Source organism: Staurois parvus, unplaced genomic scaffold, assembly GCF_062004578.1.
Source record: "Staurois parvus isolate SC_StPar_1 unplaced genomic scaffold, SC_StPar_1.0 ptg000001l, whole genome shotgun sequence".
Taxonomy (NCBI): Eukaryota; Metazoa; Chordata; class Amphibia; order Anura; family Ranidae; genus Staurois; species Staurois parvus.
Genome location: NW_028317797.1, coordinates 6,522,532 through 6,542,170, shown reverse-complemented (window position 1 = coordinate 6,542,170; position 19,639 = coordinate 6,522,532). Strand labels below are relative to the sequence as shown.

Here is a 19,639-nt window from a genome sequence, read left to right as displayed (position 1 = left end):
AAAAAAAACAACACATTCAGGAGGCAGCAGTATGAACTCCTGCACTAACAGTGGGAAGGTCTTAAACAGCCATTAAATACAAGGAGTTTGCGATAAGTATAGAGTGGAGGGTTCAGGGGTACCCTGTGTACAGAGCACAGGGTTCAAGTGGTGCGCTGCGTACAGAGCGCGGGGATCAAGTGGTGCACGGCGTACAGAGCGCAGGGATCAAGTGGTGCACGGCGTACAGAGCGCGGGGATCAAGTGCTGACTGCGTACAGAGCGCGGGGATCAAGTGCTGACTGCGTACAGAGCGCGGGGATCAAGTGCTGACTGCGTACAGAGCGCGGGGTGCAAGTGCTGACTGCGTACAGAGCGCGGGGTGCAAGTGGTGCGCTGCGTACAGAGCGCGGGGTGCAAGTGGTGCGCTGCGTACAGAGCGCGGGGATCAAGTGCTGACTGCGTACAGAGCGCGGGGATCAAGTGCTGACTGCGTACAGAGCGCGGGGTGCAAGTGCTGACTGCGTACAGAGCGCGGGGTGCAAGTGCTGACTGCGTACAGAGCGCGGGGTGCAAGTGCTGACTGCGTACAGAGCGCGGGGTGCAAGTGCTGCGCACAGAGCGCGGGGTGCAAGTGCTGCGCTGCGTACAGAGCGCGGGGTGCAAGTGCTGCGCTGCGTACAGAGCGCGGGGTGCAAGTGGTGCGCTGCGTACAGAGCGCGGGGTGCAAGTGGTGCGCTGCGTACAGAGCGCGGGGTGCAAGTGGTGCGCTGCGTACAGAGCGCGGGGTGCAAGTGGTGCGCTGCGTACAGAGCGCGGGGTGCAAGTGGTGCGCTGCGTACAGAGCGCGGGGTGCAAGTGGTGCGCTGCGTACAGAGCGCGGGGTGCAAGTGGTGCGCTGCGTACAGAGCGCGGGGTGCAAGTGGTGCGCTGCGTACAGAGCGCGGGGTGCAAGTGGTGCGCTGCGTACAGAGCGCGGGGTGCAAGTGGTGCGCTGCGTACAGAGCGCGGGGTGCAAGTGGTGCGCTGCGTACAGAGCGCGGGGTGCAAGTGGTGCGCTGCGTACAGAGAACGGGGTGCAAGTGGTGCGCTGCGTACAGAGCACGGGGTGCAAGTGGTGCGCTGCGTACAGAGCACGGGGTGCAAGTGGTGCGCTGCGTACAGAGCACGGGGTGCAAGTGGTGCGCTCCGTACAGAGCACGGGGTGCAAGTGGTGCGCTCCGTACAGAGCACGGGGTGCAAGTGGTGCGCTGCGTACTGAGCATCGGATTCAAGTGGCGCGCTGCGTACAAAGCGTGGGGTTTCGCAGTGCGGTGCGCATAGCTGGGCAATTTAGAGGTGTTTTTATGCACAACTTTTAGCACAGGAGCAGAATGGTATGATTTTGGCCCCATATACTTTTGATTGTGGGCGCCTAAAGAAAGCACACGTAAGACGTGATCACCGTTATGTGAATGGGGCCTAAAGTGCAGCAAATCACACATCGTGTAACGGGACTGAGTGTTTAAGCTACATGATTCCCACACGATTTTGTATGTTGCATAGGGTCAGCCCATTCGCTTCAATAGGCTGCCCTATGCATGTTTATCAGCCAAAAAGAAGCTCCTGCTCCTTATTGGGCTGCAATCTTCGCGAGATCCTGCTGTGTGACAATCTCGGCAGAATCACATTGCATTGCATTTGGGGCGACAAAGGATAAATGGCACCCAAATGCTCATTGTGCAGCGAATGCCACATGATTTAGAATGGCGGGTAGAATCGCAAAATTTCTATTTGTGATTCCAAGTTGTGAAGTGTGAATGGAGTCTTAGCCATCTTATGACAAAACACAACAAAGATTCTGATTACTTCCTATGGAGCCCCCTCTCCTCTATGTAACGCACTTCTGTCCGTCTTGAAAAAAAAAAGGTGGAGGTGCTTTTTTTTTTTGCGTTGGCACGGCAGGTTATTCATTTGAATGGGCTGTCGTGCCTCTTAAAAAAGCCAGAAAAGGTCCCTGCTCCATGTGCATGTGGGTGCCATTAGGATGGATGAAACCAATTACAAATGTATCTCCATTAAAATGAAAACTTTTATTCTATCACAATGTATTATAAATGACATCCATGCCCTCCTTTGTAACTAAAATGAACGCACTGCCACTTGATCCTGAAGTAAAACCCCCACATGAGATACTGCCATAGATTTTAAAGGCAGAATATAATACAATAAAAATAAAAAAAAAAAAAAAGTTTGAAAAATCCACGAAACTGCAGACACACAAGTGTGAAGCTAGGCTTACAGAGCACATACTGCCATGAACTGAATGAGCAGGACAGCCAAATGTCCAGGGTGAATGCCCAGAGGGTTCCTCAGCTGGCACATTCTGTCCATGGAGGAAGCCTGAATCCAGCTGCCATGTTTGAGTAGTGCAAGTTTAACGATGAAGTTATTGATTCATTTTTTGTCAAATAAGCACCCGAGCCAGAACTTACATGAATGACAAGCATCCCATGTGAGATTGGCTTCACCATTCCTTGAAATCTTTATTCCTCTACCCCCAGATACCTTCACAGCTGTGATCTTCCAATGCTGTAAAGGTTAATATGAGGGATTTCATCTGTGACAGGCACTCTCCAAAATTTCTGACTATGCCTGTCCTCTTCGGCCCCCTTCATAGGAGCTGTACTATCAGCAATGAAGAGCGCTCTATGAATGGATTCTCCTTGTGAAAATCAGCGCTCTATGAATGGATTCTCCTTGTGAAAATCAGCGCTCTATGAATGGATTCTCCTTGTGAAAATCAGCGCTCTATGAATGGATTCTCCTTGTGAAAATCAGCGCTCTATGAATGGATTCTCCTTGTGAAAATCAGCGCTCTATGAATGGATTTTCCTTGTGAAATTCAGCACTCTATGAATGGATTCTCCTTGTGGAAATTAGCGCTCTATGAATGGATTCTCATTGTGAAAATCAGCGCTCTATGAATGGATTCTCCTTGTGAAAATCAGCACTCTATGAATGGATTCTCCTTGTGAAAATCAGCGCTCTATGAATGGATTCTCCTTGTGAAAATCAGCGCTCTATGAATGGATTCTCCTTGTGAAAATCAGCGCTCTATGAATGGATTCTCCTTGTGAAAATCAGCGCTCTATGAATGGATTCTCCTTGTGAAAATCAGCGCTCTATGAATGGATTCTCCTTGTGAAAATCAGCGCTCTATGAATGGATTCTCCTTGTGAAAATCAGCGCTCTATGAATGGATTCTCCTTGTGAAAATCAGCGCTCTATGAATGGATTCTCCTTGTGAAAATCAGCGCTCTATGAATGGATTCTCCTTGTGAAAATTAGTGAAGCAGAGCTGTGGCACAGAGCAGCCACCAATACACAGGACACTTGTGATTCCAGTAAGTAATGTCCCTGGTGCTGATTTTAAAAAAATAAATAAACTTTAGCTTTAACATACACTATATTGCCAAAAGTATTGGGACGCCTGCCCTTCCACACACATGAACTTTAACCTTTTCACGCCGGCCGCACACAAATGTGCGGCCTCCCAGAGTCTGGGCCTAGCAGCCGCACATTTGTGTTCTATTAAAAAATGACATATGTGCCAAGAGCTTGCGCCCTGCGCGCTCCCACCACACATGTCTGGTACTCACGGAAAGGTCCCGATCTCCCCTTTCGATCGGGACCTTTCCCGATCATGTGTCCACTGTGACGGCACGTCACATGACCCTGCCTCCTGGCTTTTGGAACCCTTAAAGGGCCGGGAGGCGCCAGCGTGAAGGGGTTAATGGCATCCCTGCCTTAGTCCGTAGGGTTCAATATTGAGTTGGCCCACCCTTTGCAGCTATAACAGCTTCAACTCTTCTGGGAAGGCTGTTCACAAGTTTAGGAGTGTGTCTATGAGAATGTTTGACCATTCTTCCAGAACCGCATTTGTGAGGACAGGCACTGATGTCGGACGAGAAGTCCTGGCTCTTAGTTTCCACTTTAACCACTTCAAGTCTGGACACTTTCACCCCCTTCCTGTCCAGGTCAATTTTCAGCTTTCAGCGCTATCACACTTTGAATGACAATTGCACAGTCATGCAACACTGTACCCATATGAATTTACCATTTTTTTTTTAGACAGATAAAACTTTATTGTGGTGGTATTTATTCACCACTGGGATTTTTATTGGTTTGCTATATAAATGAAAAAGTCCAAACATTTTGAAAAAAAAAAAAAAAGTGTTTTTCTTATAAAAATTTGCAAATAAATAATCTTTCTTCATAAATATTTGCCAAAATGTATTCATTTATCTTTCTAGTAAAAAAAATAACCCAAATTAATGTCTAACCAAAAATTATACTTTTTAAAAAATTATTTTTACATTTTTATTTTTTTTTATATTATCAATGTTTTTTTTTAACATACCATCAACCTAGCAGTACAGGGTCACCATAATGACACTGTACTACTTGTTGGGGGTGATGAAGATTTTTTTTTTTTTTTTTTTTTTTACACTGACTGCTTTTACATCCATAAAGTCTGTAAAAGCAATCATTTCTCCTTCTCTCTGGCTGCATTCTTGCAGCCATTGAGAAATACTGTGTGAGCTGTGATTGGTCACAGCTTGTCACATGGTACAAGGCTGTTGTGAATAGCCTTGTACCATGTGACTTCTGTGATCATTCACAGATTTCACACGTAGTAAGCAATGATGTCAGGAAGTGACATCTTGTTTACTACTGTTCATGTGATCACTGATTGGCCAATCAGTGATCACATGAATCGGGACCTCACACAGAGGTCCCATACAGCGATCAGTGTGCCCCCGCACTCCCAGGGACTGCGCACAGGCAGTGAATGCGGAGGCCGTTTATAAACGGCCACCCACTCCTGCACTGCTCTTGTCCAGCCGTTTATGTACATGGGCCAGACAGGAAGTGGTTAATTCATCCCAAAGGTGTTCTATTGGGTGGAGGTCAGGACTCGGTTCTCCTGGCAACCGCTAAACTGAGACACTCACATCGAATTGCCAGACAGAGAAGTGTGATTTGTCACTCCAGAAAACACGTCTCCACTGCTTTAGAGTCCAGTGGCGGCGTGCTTTACACCACTGCATCCGACGCTTTGCATTGCACTTGGTGATGTAAGGCTTGGATGCAGCTGCTCGGCCATGGAAACCCATTCCACGAAGCTCTCTACGCACTGTTGCTGTGCTAATCTGAAGGCTACACAAAGTTTTGAGGTCTTTAGCTATTAACTCTGCAGACAGTTGGCGACTTCTGCACACTTCAGCATGCGCTGACCCCGCTCTGTCATTTTATGTGGCCTACCACTTCGTGGCTGAGTTGCTGTTGTTCCCAGTTGCTTCCACTTTGTTATAATATCACTAACAGTTGAGCGTGGAATATTTAGTAGCAAGGAAATGTCACGGATGGACTTATTGCACAGGTGGCAACCTATCACAGTTCCACGCTTGAATTCACTGAGCTCCTGAGAGCGACCCATTCTTTCATAAATATTTGTAGAAGCAGTCTGCATGCCTAGGTGTTCAATTTTATACAAATGTGGCCATGGAGGTGATTGGAACACCGGATTCCAATGATTTGGAGGGGTGTCCCAATACTTTTGCAGGAAAGTTGAATTTATATTGCCCTACGCCCAGGACATGTAGTTCCAGGCACCGGGCAGGTAGTTTTTTTTTTACCTTTAGCTCTTCCACACAGTGCCAGCCTCTTCCCTTCCCCTTCCCTCCATGTAAGCCTCCCCCCGCCCACTGTCTCCCGGGCTCCGTTTGCCCATCTGCGAGCCCAGAAATGGACATACCTACTCCCCTACCCTTCTTGTCCTGACACAGAAGTGACATTATGATGTCACTTCCAGGTCCCCATTGAGACATAAGAATGTAATGCAGTGCAATGTGCACTGCATTACATTCAGCAGAGTACAGAGGAGACATCCAGGGTCTTTTAGATCTTGGATGTTTCAATAAAGAGAACCGGTCACCAAAAATTATCACATAGGCGACTTTTTCCCCTATGTGATGAAAAAAAAAAAAAAAAAAAAAAAAAAATAATATATATATATATATATATATATATATATATATATATATATATATAGTAGAAAATGAAAGTTACACCCAAGCATATTACATGCTCCCCAAAAAATTGAGGCCCCCACATATACGCACGTACATACATACATAAAAACACACGCCAGAATGAGAGCAATAATTCTATCACCAGATCTCCTCCATAACACTATACTGATGACCTATAAGGGGCTTTAAAAGTGTCACCTATAGAGAATATAGGGTACTGAAGTTCATTGCCATTTCATGAGTGAGCTCAAATTTATGGTTTGACAAGTTGAATATCTATTTACTCGCTGCATCCTCATCTTTTATATTGTACAAAAAAATAGGGTAATTTATTGCTTTTTTTGTGCCCAAAAATTAACTTACTTGTATATTTTCCAAAATTTTGTGGTAATATCATGCGACATAAAAAATTGGAACTAACACTATTTTATTCCCTTGGGTTTCTACTTTCAGAAAATATATAATGTTTGGGGGTTTTGTGTAATCTTCAAGCCTAAAATGTGTGCACGAAAAGCAAAAAAATGGCTCTGGCAGCAAAAGGGATAAAGGATAAACCGGACACTCCCCTTTCCTGAGAAGCAGCCAATCGGTGCTCATTACACTGCAAGGTCTCTCTCCTCCCTGCTAGTTCCTGGGTGCGATGCTGGAGACAGGCAGGGAGGGGAGGAGGAGATAAACAGAACAATGTTTAAAAAAATTACACGTTTAAGTCGACATAAAACCCCTTTTGTTTTTAAAACATTCCTAAAATCACCTCCGATTTAAATATGGTTTTGGTTACATTTTTTTTTTTATCTGGATAAGTAGATTGGAAGACCGATTTAGTCCCTGGACAAGTAGATTGGAAGACCGATTTAGTCCCTGGACAAGTAGATTGGAACACCGATTTAGTCCCTGGACAAGTAGATTGGAACACCGATTTAGTCCCTGGACAAGTAGATTGGAACACCGACTTAGTCCCTGGACAAGTAGATTGGAACACCGACTTAGTCCCTGGACAAGTAGATTGGAACACCGACTTAGTCCCTGGACAAGTAGATTGGAACACCGACTTAGTCCCTGGACAAGTAGATTGGAACACCGACTTAGTCCCTGGACAAGTAGATTGGAACACCGACTTAGTCCCTGGACAAGTAGATTGGAACACCGATTTAGTCCCTGGACAAGTAGATTGGAACACCGATTTAGTCCCTGGACAAGTAGTTTTTTCAAAGATTTCCACACCCCTGATTTTGGCAATATAGTGTAAGAGTAGAAGTTGCCTTATAAAGAAATCTCTCACCATCAAATGTCTGTAACCAGGCACCATTATGTCAAATGAAGTTAGTTATTTGCATGAGGAAATGGTCTCATACATGGCTGGCTGCAGACAAATTTAGTCATCCATTAACCTTTTCACATTCACAAGATGTATTTGCCTTTCTTAACTTGAACAAGCAATGAACACCTGTTCCATCAAGTGGACCTCAAAATTAAAAAGTGAGATTTGACTAACTTTGTACTGCCAAAGCAGTACAGTGAAAAATGTATCATTTGCTTTGAGTTGACTCCTGAAAAAATAGCAGTGCTTTGTATGTGACTGTGCCTAGGCACCTATTATATACCCAGGCAGCTGTATATCTGCAGTGTAAGGCACAGATGCCTCTGACTACTAGCCCAGGGAGATTTGTGGTGAGATTCTGTAATGTTGTCATCTTGATGCTCATCGTTTTCCTTGCTGGAGAGAAAGTTGTACCTAAAGACCTGCAGTGCAAGGATCTCCCTGCTTCATTAATTTAGTGGATCTGAGCTTCCTCCAGTCATCAAGGGCACAGCTCTGACATGGGGAAGCAAAGCCCTGCTCCTCTACTAAGATGGCTGTATCCACATGAAGAAACAGGCAGAACAAGGCAGTCAGTACTAGGGAAAACATCTGATACAAGGAGACGATAGGCCATACAGGTGAATGGTCCCTACCCCCTTGCTTGCCTTTCTTGGACACAGCTTCCATAGTTCAGGTCCTGATTTATATAAGACTCCATGCACTCTAGCTTATTGTTAAACTCCTAGCAGCTAGTTATGTTAGATTTTTTTTTTCTCCCCTAGAAGCAAATAATGTTATCCTATGTGTCCATGCACACTTTTGATGGCTAGAAGCATTTTTCAAGCTTCAGCTTCTAGGAGCAGAAAAAAAAACTGTTTTTTCTTTTGCATTTTTGGGAGCGCTTTGCCAGCAGATAAAATTGCTGAACACTCCAAACAGCTTTTTTCTAGCTTTATTTTCCCTACATGTACTGTACAAATGTTAATAAAACGCTAACGCTCCTCCCAAGTCGCTCCTCCCAAGTTATAAGGCAGTGGCGCAACCAACCAGCAACTGCGTCCAATGTGGTTTCGTCTTTTCAGGGTTAAAACAGGCAGGAGGAGGCAATTTATTACCTCCCAACCACCTGTAAACTTCTGAAAAGTATGAAATCCAAAATGAACCACTTCTCAGGGCTGCTGCATGTCTGAACAAGCCCTTAGCTCCGGTTCATACCACTGAGACTCCAAAGTCGTACAACTTAGAGGTTGGACTATGCTTTGTGACTTCATTGCAATTATTGGTGCACCGAAATGAAAATTCTGGTGCTGAAACTGAAACTTCAAAATGCACTTGGCCGAAAAAAAATACACTTTGATGGAAAAAAAAAAAAAAAAAAAAAAGAAAAAACAATATTATACCCCAAATTTTTTGTAAAATATTAAAGAAGATGTTACGGCACGAAAATACCAAACATGTCACGCTTTAAAAATGAACATGCTCGTGGAATGGCGTGAAACTACAGTACATAATGTATGGCTCCAATCACACCGCACACAAATCGCATGTGATTTGCCCAGGAATGCGGTGCGGTTCCTGTGCGAATCACATGCGATGTACCGCGCCACATATATGTGAACCCAGGCTCAAAGGGGAATCATTTTCATGTGCTTTTGTGGTTATGGGAAGTTGTGTTTCAGTGCGGCAAAAGCGCACCAGTGTGAAGGGAGGGCCGCACAGCCGCTGGTGTGCACTGGCTGACACAGTGCTGATGCACAAATCCCAATGCATTGAGCTGTTTACATTTTTTTTTTTTTTTTTAAACACAGAACTTTAATCAAAATGCCACATTTCAATACAATTCTATTCACTGCAGTGGTGTTGCATCACAATGGCTTATGCCACAACTAGCTGCACTGGAAAAAGTACTGCGTGCAATCTCAGGGTCTACACCGGATAAGAGGAGAGGCAGCTAAAGCTGGCGATTCTGTAGCTAGTTTCAAAACGCAGCGGCTGCACTACAAATTCTAGTGCTTGGAATTCACATTTTCCTAGCAGAGAAGCAATTCTGTAGCTGCTGCAAAATGGCTCATGTCACACGGTCCTTGAAATGATATCAGAAAAGAACAATGGGAGATAATTGTTTTCATCACACTCACCTCCCCGATTTCCCCGAAGTACTAAAAGGTACTGCTCGCCCTTTAGCCTGGGTTCACAATGATGCTGTGCGGCAAATCATTGCACCATATCCACACCAAAAAAGTGCAGGACCCTTTTTTAGTCTGCACCAGAATCGGATCACATGGGTGTTCATACCCATGCAATCCAATTCTGCACATCACACATTTGGGGTGTTATTAACTTAAAGTACTCACCCGCAGCAGGTCGTATGAACGGGGTGTGATTATGATGCGGTGCAGAATTCACACAGAAACCAGTACGAATTCCACACAGCATCAGTGTGAACCCGGGTTTACTCCCCAGTCCCTGCTATTTTCTGAATGGAATAAATGGCAGCTCCATATTATTATTATTATACAGTATTTATAAAGCGCCAATAGTTCGCTCAGCGCTGTACATTACAAAGGGGGACAGAACAATAACAATACAATGCAAAACATGAGGGGACCCTGCTCTTTCGAGCTTACAATCTAGGAAATATACTGTTATTGTAGCCACTAAACCTATTAAAGTGCATCTATACCCAAAAACTTTATTGGGGATAGAATGAGGAAGAGTTAGAACCCCTGTCAGGGTTTACTGCAATCTAAGGGCTCCATTAGAGAGATTTCCCCCAACTTCTTACTGGGGACAGTATTCTAGGAAGGAAGTGAGGGAATGTCTACCATTGGACTTGCTAGAGAATTGACACTCCAAAAAAAATGTCAAGTGCAAGCCTGGCCTCCTCCCTCAGTGCAAGCCAAAGCCCTTACAGTGTTCAATTATTGTCTGTGCTGACCCAGCTCCTCCCTCTCCCTCCCTTTGCACATAATCTTAGAGAATAATCAGAGAGAAGCAAAAGGGAAATACTATAGATCAGCCATTCTCAACCAGTGTTCTGTGGAACCTTGGGTTCCTCCAGAGGTTGCTAGAGGCTTCATAAACTGTGCCTGAGACTTCCCTTCTAATGATGTCTGCATATTTCTGGGGTCAATACCACTTGAGAGAGCCAGTGGCACAACACCATGCTCTTTTTATATGTCTCTAAGGTGGTATTCTGACCACAATGGTAAGGGGGACATTCTTCCCATTGGCCAAAAATGTATTGTTTTTAGCAGGGGTTCCTCTAGACGTGAAAATTATTTTAAGGGTTCCTCTGGGGTGAAAAAAAGTTAAGAAAAGCTGCCAGACATAATTATTACTTGAGTGAAAGCTCTAAGTCTGCTGCAGCTATTGACATCCCATCCAAGATGGCGGAGCCCAGAAGCAGTCTCAGGGATATTGGAAGTCTACTCATAGGAGGCTTTTACTGGTAAAGAACATGCATAAAATAGGTTAAATACAAATAAAATCTTATGCAAAGACTGCTGTTGAAATAAATTGTCTGGTGCAGGGTCCCTTTAAGGATTGAGAAAAAAAAAGTTGTTCAAAATTTGGTGAAATCTTCGTGTACAACATATGGGTTATAAAAGTGTTCAGGACTCCTTACTCTTCAGTGTAGAGTCAGTAAGCTGAAGGCAGTGAACTAGGCCTTATACATTGGTTGTGGTGTCTGCTAAACCTGTTTACAAGGCACAGCTGTTGTTTGTTCTTCTCCTGTGTACACATTATTCCGAGAAACATTCCTCACCACACACACACACACACACACACACACAGAGGAATGTAACCTCAGATGTCTCCATAACCAATGTACCAGGGGTTATCTCTTGTCCAATCATTCTGATCAAGAGATGATGGACATTCCTGGAGGCAGATCAATGAGCTGAACACAAGCACTGGACATGCAATGGGTTCTGCCTTCACCAAAGACAGAAAACAATGAGGAACTATCCAACTGAGATCACTTTACAGACAAAACACATGTATTGAGAAAAAACAGAGCGGTTTCCAACAGCAATTATCTTAGTGTCAGAGTCCTCCATCATGGGGAAAATGAAACAACGATTAATACCAGCTATGGGCTCCACTCCCCAACACTTCTTAAAGAATAATCCCACATATGGATAGTTTATATATAGTTACATTGGACCAACATAACTATCTATATATCCGACTGCCCAGTAAATTAAATTCAAAATCCTAACAACAACAACATACAAAGCCATTCACAGCGACATCAACAATCTTGTCTCCAAATATCACCCAAACCTTCCTCTCCACTTCTCCTAAGACTTCCTGCTCACTAGTTCTCGTCTCCTCCTCCCATGCTCATCTCCTGGACTTCTCCAGAACCTCTCTCATCCTCTGGAACTCTCTACCCCAATCTGTCCGGCTAGCTATTACGCTGGCCACCTTTGGGCAATCTCTAAAAACATATCCCAGGGACGCCTATCCCACCTCCACCTAACAACTGAACGTTTAACTCTTCCAACAGCTTCTCCCTCACAGTTATTATACCGCTTGCTCCAACCTATTAGATTGTAATGAGCCGGACCCTCTTTTATTGTACTGTAAATGTACTGTCTCCATTTAAATTGTAAAGCAATGCGCAAAATGTTGGCGTTATATCTCGCATATTAATAATAATGATGATAATATTATACCATACTAACACATGTATTACGAATGTGACTTAGGGACCTTAGATTGTAAGCTTCTTGAGAGATAGGGACTGATGTGAATGCTTTAGATTGTAAGCTTCTTGAGGGTTAGGGACTGATGTGAATGTACAATATATACGTAAAGCTCTACGTAAATTGACGGCACTATAGAAGCACCTATAGTAAACTAAAAACCTGGCCGATGCCCCAGAAGCTGGAAATCACTGAATTAGACACCACTACTCTTGTGATCTCACCTAGTAATTGGCTGGCCTGATACATTGTGGACACAGGAGGTCGGGCATTGGTGCCATTTAGAGAATGTATTCTAACTGAATGCAAAACATTCTCTGATTGGACGATGTAGAGAAGTGGGGCGGGGCAGTCACATGCTGAGTGGCCAATCTCCTTTTTTCTAGGATGCAGCAGGCCAGCCATTTAGCACAGGATCCAGAAACAAAAGGAGATCACAGGAGTAGCAGTGTCTATTTCAGTGATTCCAAGTGTCCGGGGACATTGGCCAGATATAGCATACACAGAGTTACATTGGTTCAAGCTGGTAACAGTCCAGAGGCAGAGAGTACAGGAAGCAGTCAGTAGTGATGAGCTCAGGTGTGTTCACATCCTAGACCGAACCCACCAGAAAACGGTCATTGAACTGGGCCAATCATATGGAGCCGAGGCAATCTCCGCCCCGCAGCCGCACATATAGGAGGTGCCTGTATACATGTGACTGCAGTGTGGGGAGTGCCCCAGCTGCAGATGATTGGCCCAATACAGCGACAGCTTCCTGGGGGCTCACTCCCGTAGATTCAGACTAAGATCTTAAAGCGAAATTCCAGCTGAAAAAATAAAAAGTCAGCAGCTACAAAAACTGTAGCTGTTGACTTTTAAAATACAGCCACTTACCTGTCCCGCGGTCCAGCGGTGTCCTCACCACCACTGGTTTTACCGGCCGTCTTCTCTCCCTGGCGCCGCCATCTTCAGTGTGGGCACCTGGCTGTGACAGCTTGCTGCTTCACAGCCAGGAGCCCACTGCGCATGTGCGAGAAGCACTGCACTTTGTGAATGGCCCGTAGTCTTCTGGGACCTGTCACATGTCCCAGAAGACTATGGGGACACGATTGCAGCGGATGTGGAGCGGGTACCTGTCAAATTCGGGTACTCACTCCCACCGCCCCCCAAAGGTGCCAATCCTTAATGGGGAGCGGGGGACAGAGCATTAAAGCAGAACTTCCCCTTGTGGGTGGAACTCCGCTTTAACTCGTCTGAGTTCATCCATAGCTATCAGTTCGCATGACTTCCAGCAACTTATTTCTTTATTTTTTTTAAATCAAACAGATATACTAAAACACATTCAGTGGTATATTTAATAGACCAAAAGAGAGCAGTTGTAAACCTCAGACATGAAATATGAATAAATCATATCCCTCTATAGTGTGTACTTGTCTCAATTCAGAGCACCAAGTGTCATTTCTGTCTGCTGCGTGTTCCTCTGCTATCAGCATGACTCCCTTTTGACACATTTTCCTGACACCAAGAGAAAAAAGGTGACAGGGGAGGGACCTCCAGCAGATTGACAGCCTCAGCTCTGTTCCTGTGAGTTGTGTGAAGGGGGGTTGTGTCCCTTCCCTCCAATCAACTCTCAGAGCACTTTCACTGAGCTCTGCGGAATGTAATTTCAGCTCTCTGCCCCCTGCTTTCTGAACGCTCAGACAAGCTTTAGAAATGTTGAACTTTGAATGGAAGTAGAGAAGAAAAGAATGAAAGTAGAGAAGCGAATAATGCAAATAAACAGGTACAACTTACGTAAGAGGATTTGTTTCATCTCTGTGTGTCACCTAAGGCCAGTCACTGTACTGGGTGTACACTCTCTTTAAGGATTATTTTCTATTTATTTAAAAAGTTGAATGATAGCCTGTCAGGAAATATGTACAGGCAGCAGAACACTGACATTTCAGTACGGGGGGGCATGGGGGAGCAGAATGTCCCTACAGACCTCTTGGTGGGTCTCTCCAGTACTCTGGATCCAGGGTACCCCTCTTTTCATGGCGCTCCTCTCTCCAATGGTGGGGTAGTAGTCAGCCCATTGGGCACAAAGACTTGGATATAAGCAATGCCAGCGGGTAAAGGTGCTGCCTTCCAGGTCCCACCCAAAACCACAATCACATTATGTGTGGAGAGACCCTATAATAGTTACAATGTAACATATCTGATCCTGACAGCCAACCATTATTATTATTATTTAGAGATCAGACTATGGCGATGTGTTCACCCCCCACACTCAGCGGACACCTTACCTGCGGTTCATCGGTCGGACTCGCACTGCCACCTTGACAGACGCCATGTCTCATGCCTGTGATGGGGGTTGGCTCCCGCTGAGCACCCAAATCTTCAGAAGTCCAGGAAGGGGGACCCCTGGGGAGCAGTTACCTGGGAACACCCCTAATCCTCCCCCAGTACATAGAGAGCAGTGTGTGATCTCTATAGTGGATCTCTCCAGAGACTATGTGATCACAAGTTCAGCATGCTTCCTGCATGGAGGGGACAGGTGGAGTCTGGCAGGGTGTCAGTCTAATTCTGTCCGGCCAGCTGTCAGATGGGGCTCCCAGCCTAATGATCTCCCTTATTGACATGTAATTCACAAGGAAGACCTAAGCTCCGCCCCCACACAGCACTACACTGTCATCATTCCAATCAGCTGCCTTCGTTCACCACGTGACACCGCCCCACCAACCGGCCGCGCGGGGCATGCTGGGAGCAGTTGTAGTTTCTTCGACCGGAGGAATGCTAAAGAGTAATGAACTTCCGGACTACATATCCCAGAGTGCACAGCGGCCCCATGCTGTATATGGTTAATGGTCATGTGGCTGAGAGTGATGCTGATACGGGATAGAAGCAGAGAAGCCGGTGTACACGGGGCACACTGTATCTGGACGGAGTGGGTAGATGTGGACCTGGAGGAGGGATAGGCTTTCAGCGAAGAACTACAAACATGTCTGTGCATTGCTGGCTCCTTCCCCCTCAGTGACATGGAAGACACACAGGACTTGTGAAGTGTGCTGAGGAGTCCACACAGCTCCTCATGAGAGGACATTCATGTATCTATTGATTTATAGATGCTGACTATTTCCACATATTGTATACTCACATCAGTGCCTGCACCTAGGCCTCAGTCACCCCGCCACATCGCGTTTGTTCAGCTTTTACTTTGTTTTTGCATTTATCGCAAGTTCGCATAGGGCTGCTCTATGTACAGCAAGCATGTCAAAAGAAGCGCCAGGACCTTTCCAGCATTATTTTGCTGCTCTTTTTGATGCATTTGTGACCATCTGCATTTGTTAGCAATATTTGGAGTGCCACTAACCACTTGCCCTCCGGAGGATTAACCCCCTTCCTGACCAGGCCTTTTTTCGTGTTCCGGCGCTACGATACTTTAACTGCGCGGTCATGCAACGCTGCACCCAAATTAAATGTATGTCCTTTTTTCCCACAAGTAGAGCTTTCTTTTGGTTGTATTTGATCACCTGTGTGTTTTATTTTTTGCGCTATAAAAAAAAATGACTTTTGAGAGAGATTTTATTTTATTTTTTTTTTTGGGGGGGGGGGGGATTAATGACAGAAGAGACTTCTAGGGTCTCCTCTTGTTAAAAAAAAAACCTGGCAGTCTTTTTTCTAATGTATGACTTTATTACCACTTTAAGATTAGTTCGGTGGTGCTTGGAATTCCACTTTAAATGTTGCTTTTGGGTTTAGATGCACTTTATGTGCAACTAAACTCCTTCAGTGAAGGCTCCATGCACACTAGCGTTATTCTTAGGGCTCGTTCACACATGACTGTTTTACCAACGCCCCTATAGCATTTGGCAAGCGTTGGTCCGGCATTTGCGGAGCATTTTTTAACGCGCCGCATGCGTGGTTTAGCGGCGGTTGCTAGGAGTTTGCCAAACGTTAAAAACGCTCCACAAACGCCTATAATGAAGTTTAAATGGTGTTACTACTCCGCAACCGCGCCACAGTTTTTACAGTACAAAAAAAGCTGTTAGGAACGGTTTAGGAGCGTTTACCGGTTTTTTGTTTTGTTTTATTTGTGCTGGAAAAATGCTTCAAAAACCTCTTTAAAAAAAAAGTTTTTTCTGCTCCTAGATACTGAAGCTCAAAAACGTTACTAGTCTAAAAGTGTGTTTGGACACACAGGATAACACTAGCTGCTAGGAGCAGAAACAAATATGCTGATAAGAGCTTAAAAAATGGAAGTGTGCATGGAGCCTAAGCTTTATGTAAGAACCAAAAAATTGTCAAACAAGATTCTAATGCAGAAGTGACATACTACTACACTCCTACAATAGAATTCAATTACCTGCCTGTATACCCTATACACTGAGTTGCGCTTTCATCTGGAGGAGGAGCTTTCTCAGATGAGCACACCCTCCTGCCTGCATACCATAGCTAAGGGTAGATAGATTCTGGAAAGTAAAGGCTACATGAATTATCTGCCCTTACTCAAGATGGCCAGAACTAGAAATGATAGGGAGATGGATTTCAAAGTGATTTCTCAGAAAGAGAAAGCATTGAGACATGGATGGATGGGGGAGCTTGCGTTGAATATTAACCCCTAGACGCCAACCGCACACAAATGTGGCCTCACAGAAATGGGCCTTATGCCGAGGGCCTGCATAGTCGTGTATGTTGCAGCCTGCCCCCAGCACAGAGACCGGGGTCTCACCGTGAGCCTTGGGCTCCGTACTAACACTCAGGACCTGGAACTCCTGATTACGGGTCACCTGATTGCTATGGCAGCCTCTGATTGGCTATCACAGTGTTCAGTCACTGAAGCCCACCACTGTGTTTTCTCTCTGAATGGAGGAGAGAGATACATTGTATCTCTCTGTCCTTTCAGAGAGAGGAAAAAAAATTGTAAAATATTAACAAATACCTTGATAGGTAGTGTAGCAAACTAGCTCATCAGAGTTGGATGCGGAGTTCCCCCTTTTTCTTTTCTTTGTATTGGAAGTATTCCTCTCATTCCCTACCCCCTCCCTTCCTGAGAGGCAAACGTTATCTCCTGATAGATGGTGTGGGTCAACCAGGTTAAGACATCCTGAGTCCAGGTGCCAGGCAGTCTGCTGAAGTGTAACCTTCATCACCCAACAGCATAGTCAGAGCAACCCCCCTTTCAGAGGGATTTTTTTTTAAAAGGAGACAGGCTAGCAAGCCTGCAAGTTAGAGCTTAACACACATCTCCTGAGTGTAACATCCTAACAGAGGAGATCAAAGACCCTTCCTGCTCTGCACTTGGATCTGCTTACAAACCAAGGCATATTGGCAAGTAACTCTTTAATTTCCTTCCTATTATCTCTTTGCTGTATCTTTATATACATATATATATATATATTCATGACATCTCTTTTGTAAATATTTTATTGCACCTGTTTGACTCTTTTAGTAATAAATCTTTCTTTCTGAAAGTGTTAAACTGTTTTTAAGCGCTTACTTGCAATTCACGAATTCCTGCCTTTTGAAGAGACGCTATTGTGTTTGTTTAATCCTCTGCCCAATCGGCCTGCGGTGACCGTATTGGACAGGCGACTTTTCAATCATTATAGTGTATATTTGATAACAGTAGTTTCCCAGTGTCCGACAAAAGTGGTGGTGGCAGTAGAGGGTTAGTTGCGTAATTAACCTGACCCAGTAATAAGCGCATTCAGGCTGCAGCCATTGATTGTAGCCCATTAGCTGGACAATCGCTGTGCAGGGTGCAGCTGGGTGGGGCCTTGTTACGCGCGTCACACCACGGTTTTTAGATCGGCCGGTCCTTCAGTCACGAGTTGGTGAGAAGGTCTGGGGTCTGACGCTGTGGGCGTGACGTATTACTGTTAGTCGCGGTCGTGCGATTGTCGCATGTTGGTGGCGGCGACCGTGCGATCGTGACAGGTAGTGCTTGGGCCAAATGTCAGGATCAGTATATTTATACAGGGTTTTTAAAAATTATCCATGTCTGTGTTTTAGGTAGGGCAAAAAAAAATGGCAAAATGTGCACTATTTTCTTTATAGTACATCACAGGACACAGAGCAGGCTATTCATGACTGTGGTTATAGGCCACCTATCAGTGAATGGACAATGGCCGACCAATCAGAGAGGAGGTCCTCCCCTCTATAACCCCTCCTATACAAGAAGTACCTCAGTTTTTTCGCCAGTGTCTGTAAGGTGGATGGCCACTGAAAGTGTTGCTGTGCTCTTGGAGCATGCCTGAAAGTCCAGAATGGTTCCATTAGAGAATCAGGGACTTTCAACGGATCCATTCGGAAGGTTATGAGCTAAAATGGATGGTACCCAAGCCTCACTGGATAAGGAGAAGAATCCTCAAGGTTTTGCCTGTAATGCAGCCTTACGGCACTGGACCTGCACAGATAAAACCCTGTGCAGTTTTAAAATCTAACCAAGGTGCTTCCAGTGTGGGGTACTATACGGGTCCGAGGCTGTAGCCCCTCAGCATGGGGACTGAGTCCTTGAAGGTCTGTATGACAATAACCACAGTGATGAGTGAAGGTTGGTCCCTGACAGAAGTCAGGGACCTGCGGCAGAACTGGTAAGATATCTCCTTTTTTTTTTCTCTCTATAAAGAGAAACAAACAAAGCTGTCAATTGGAGGGAACAGGAGAGGTGCTGTGACTGAGTTTCCACCAAGGAGAGTGCTCACTGTTGTTCCTGAGATGTGCTTGCTCATCTGAAGTGATGTCTTCCAGAAAGCGGAGTGGGGGAGGTGCAGCAGGAAAGGGCACCTTTCCCAGATTCCTGAGGAACCTACCCGAAGGTCGGCTATAATATCCCCTCCTGACAGGCCACAAGCAACAGGGCAGTCTGAGCTGCTGCATCTATCTGGCATTGTGGCTACTACTGGGGTTTCTGCCTTAATATATGTAACCAAGGATGATCTTGCTTCAGCTTTAGTGGGTTTAGAAGATAAGATCGCTGAGATGATTGCATCAGTTTCTCAGGGGACTAAGACGTGGGATAGATCCCTGTCACTAGATCACCAATCCTGGAGCAGGAATGGGTGGAGGATGAGGAAGAGCTGGAGGAAGGTCAGGGAGTAGAATTTCTGTCTGAGTAGTCACAGCCTAAGGAAAAGCAGCTGGTCTCTGCTTCCCAGTCTCCGAGATGTGTAGTCCAAGCCCTCACTGATATGGTATGGTCTGGATTCAGGCTACCTCTGAGGTTACTTATTCTTCCCTGGGCTCTTTGAAGCCTTCAGAGTACTCAGGCCTTACCGGTGCATCCTCTTCTGAAGCAAATTATGTATGCTGACTGGGATCACCCAGACAGGGTTTTTGTTCCACCAAAGACGTTTTTGGTTTTGTACCCCATGGAACAAAAGTTTAAGAAATGGGGGTTGCCTGTAGTGGATGCAGCTGTTTCATCCCTGAATAAATCTTTAACATGTCTTGTGGATAATGTACAGGTCTTCAAGGACCCAGCAGCTAAGAATCTGGATTCTCTCCTTGAAGCCTTCTTCTCCCTGTCATGTTCTGCCGCACAGCCAGCTATGGCAGCTGTTGGAATTGCCAGAGTCTTTCAGATCGTGTCAAGCAACTGA

The 19,639-nt window shown here is 45.2% G+C and overlaps 1 protein-coding gene across 2 annotated transcripts in view; it reads right to left on the bottom strand.

Annotated features, from left to right (window-relative positions):
• Positions 1-14,723, bottom strand: part of KIF16B (kinesin family member 16B) — a 273,891-nt gene extending 259,168 nt beyond the window's left edge. For both annotated transcript variants that reach the window (XM_089691598.1, XM_089692251.1), the window contains exon 1: positions 14,342-14,723. In XM_089691598.1, coding sequence (XP_089547724.1) covers positions 14,342-14,388 — 47 coding nt within the window. In that variant the 5' untranslated portion in view covers positions 14,389-14,723. The remainder of the gene's footprint in view (positions 1-14,341) is intronic.
• Positions 14,724-19,639: the final 4,916 nt, after the last annotated feature.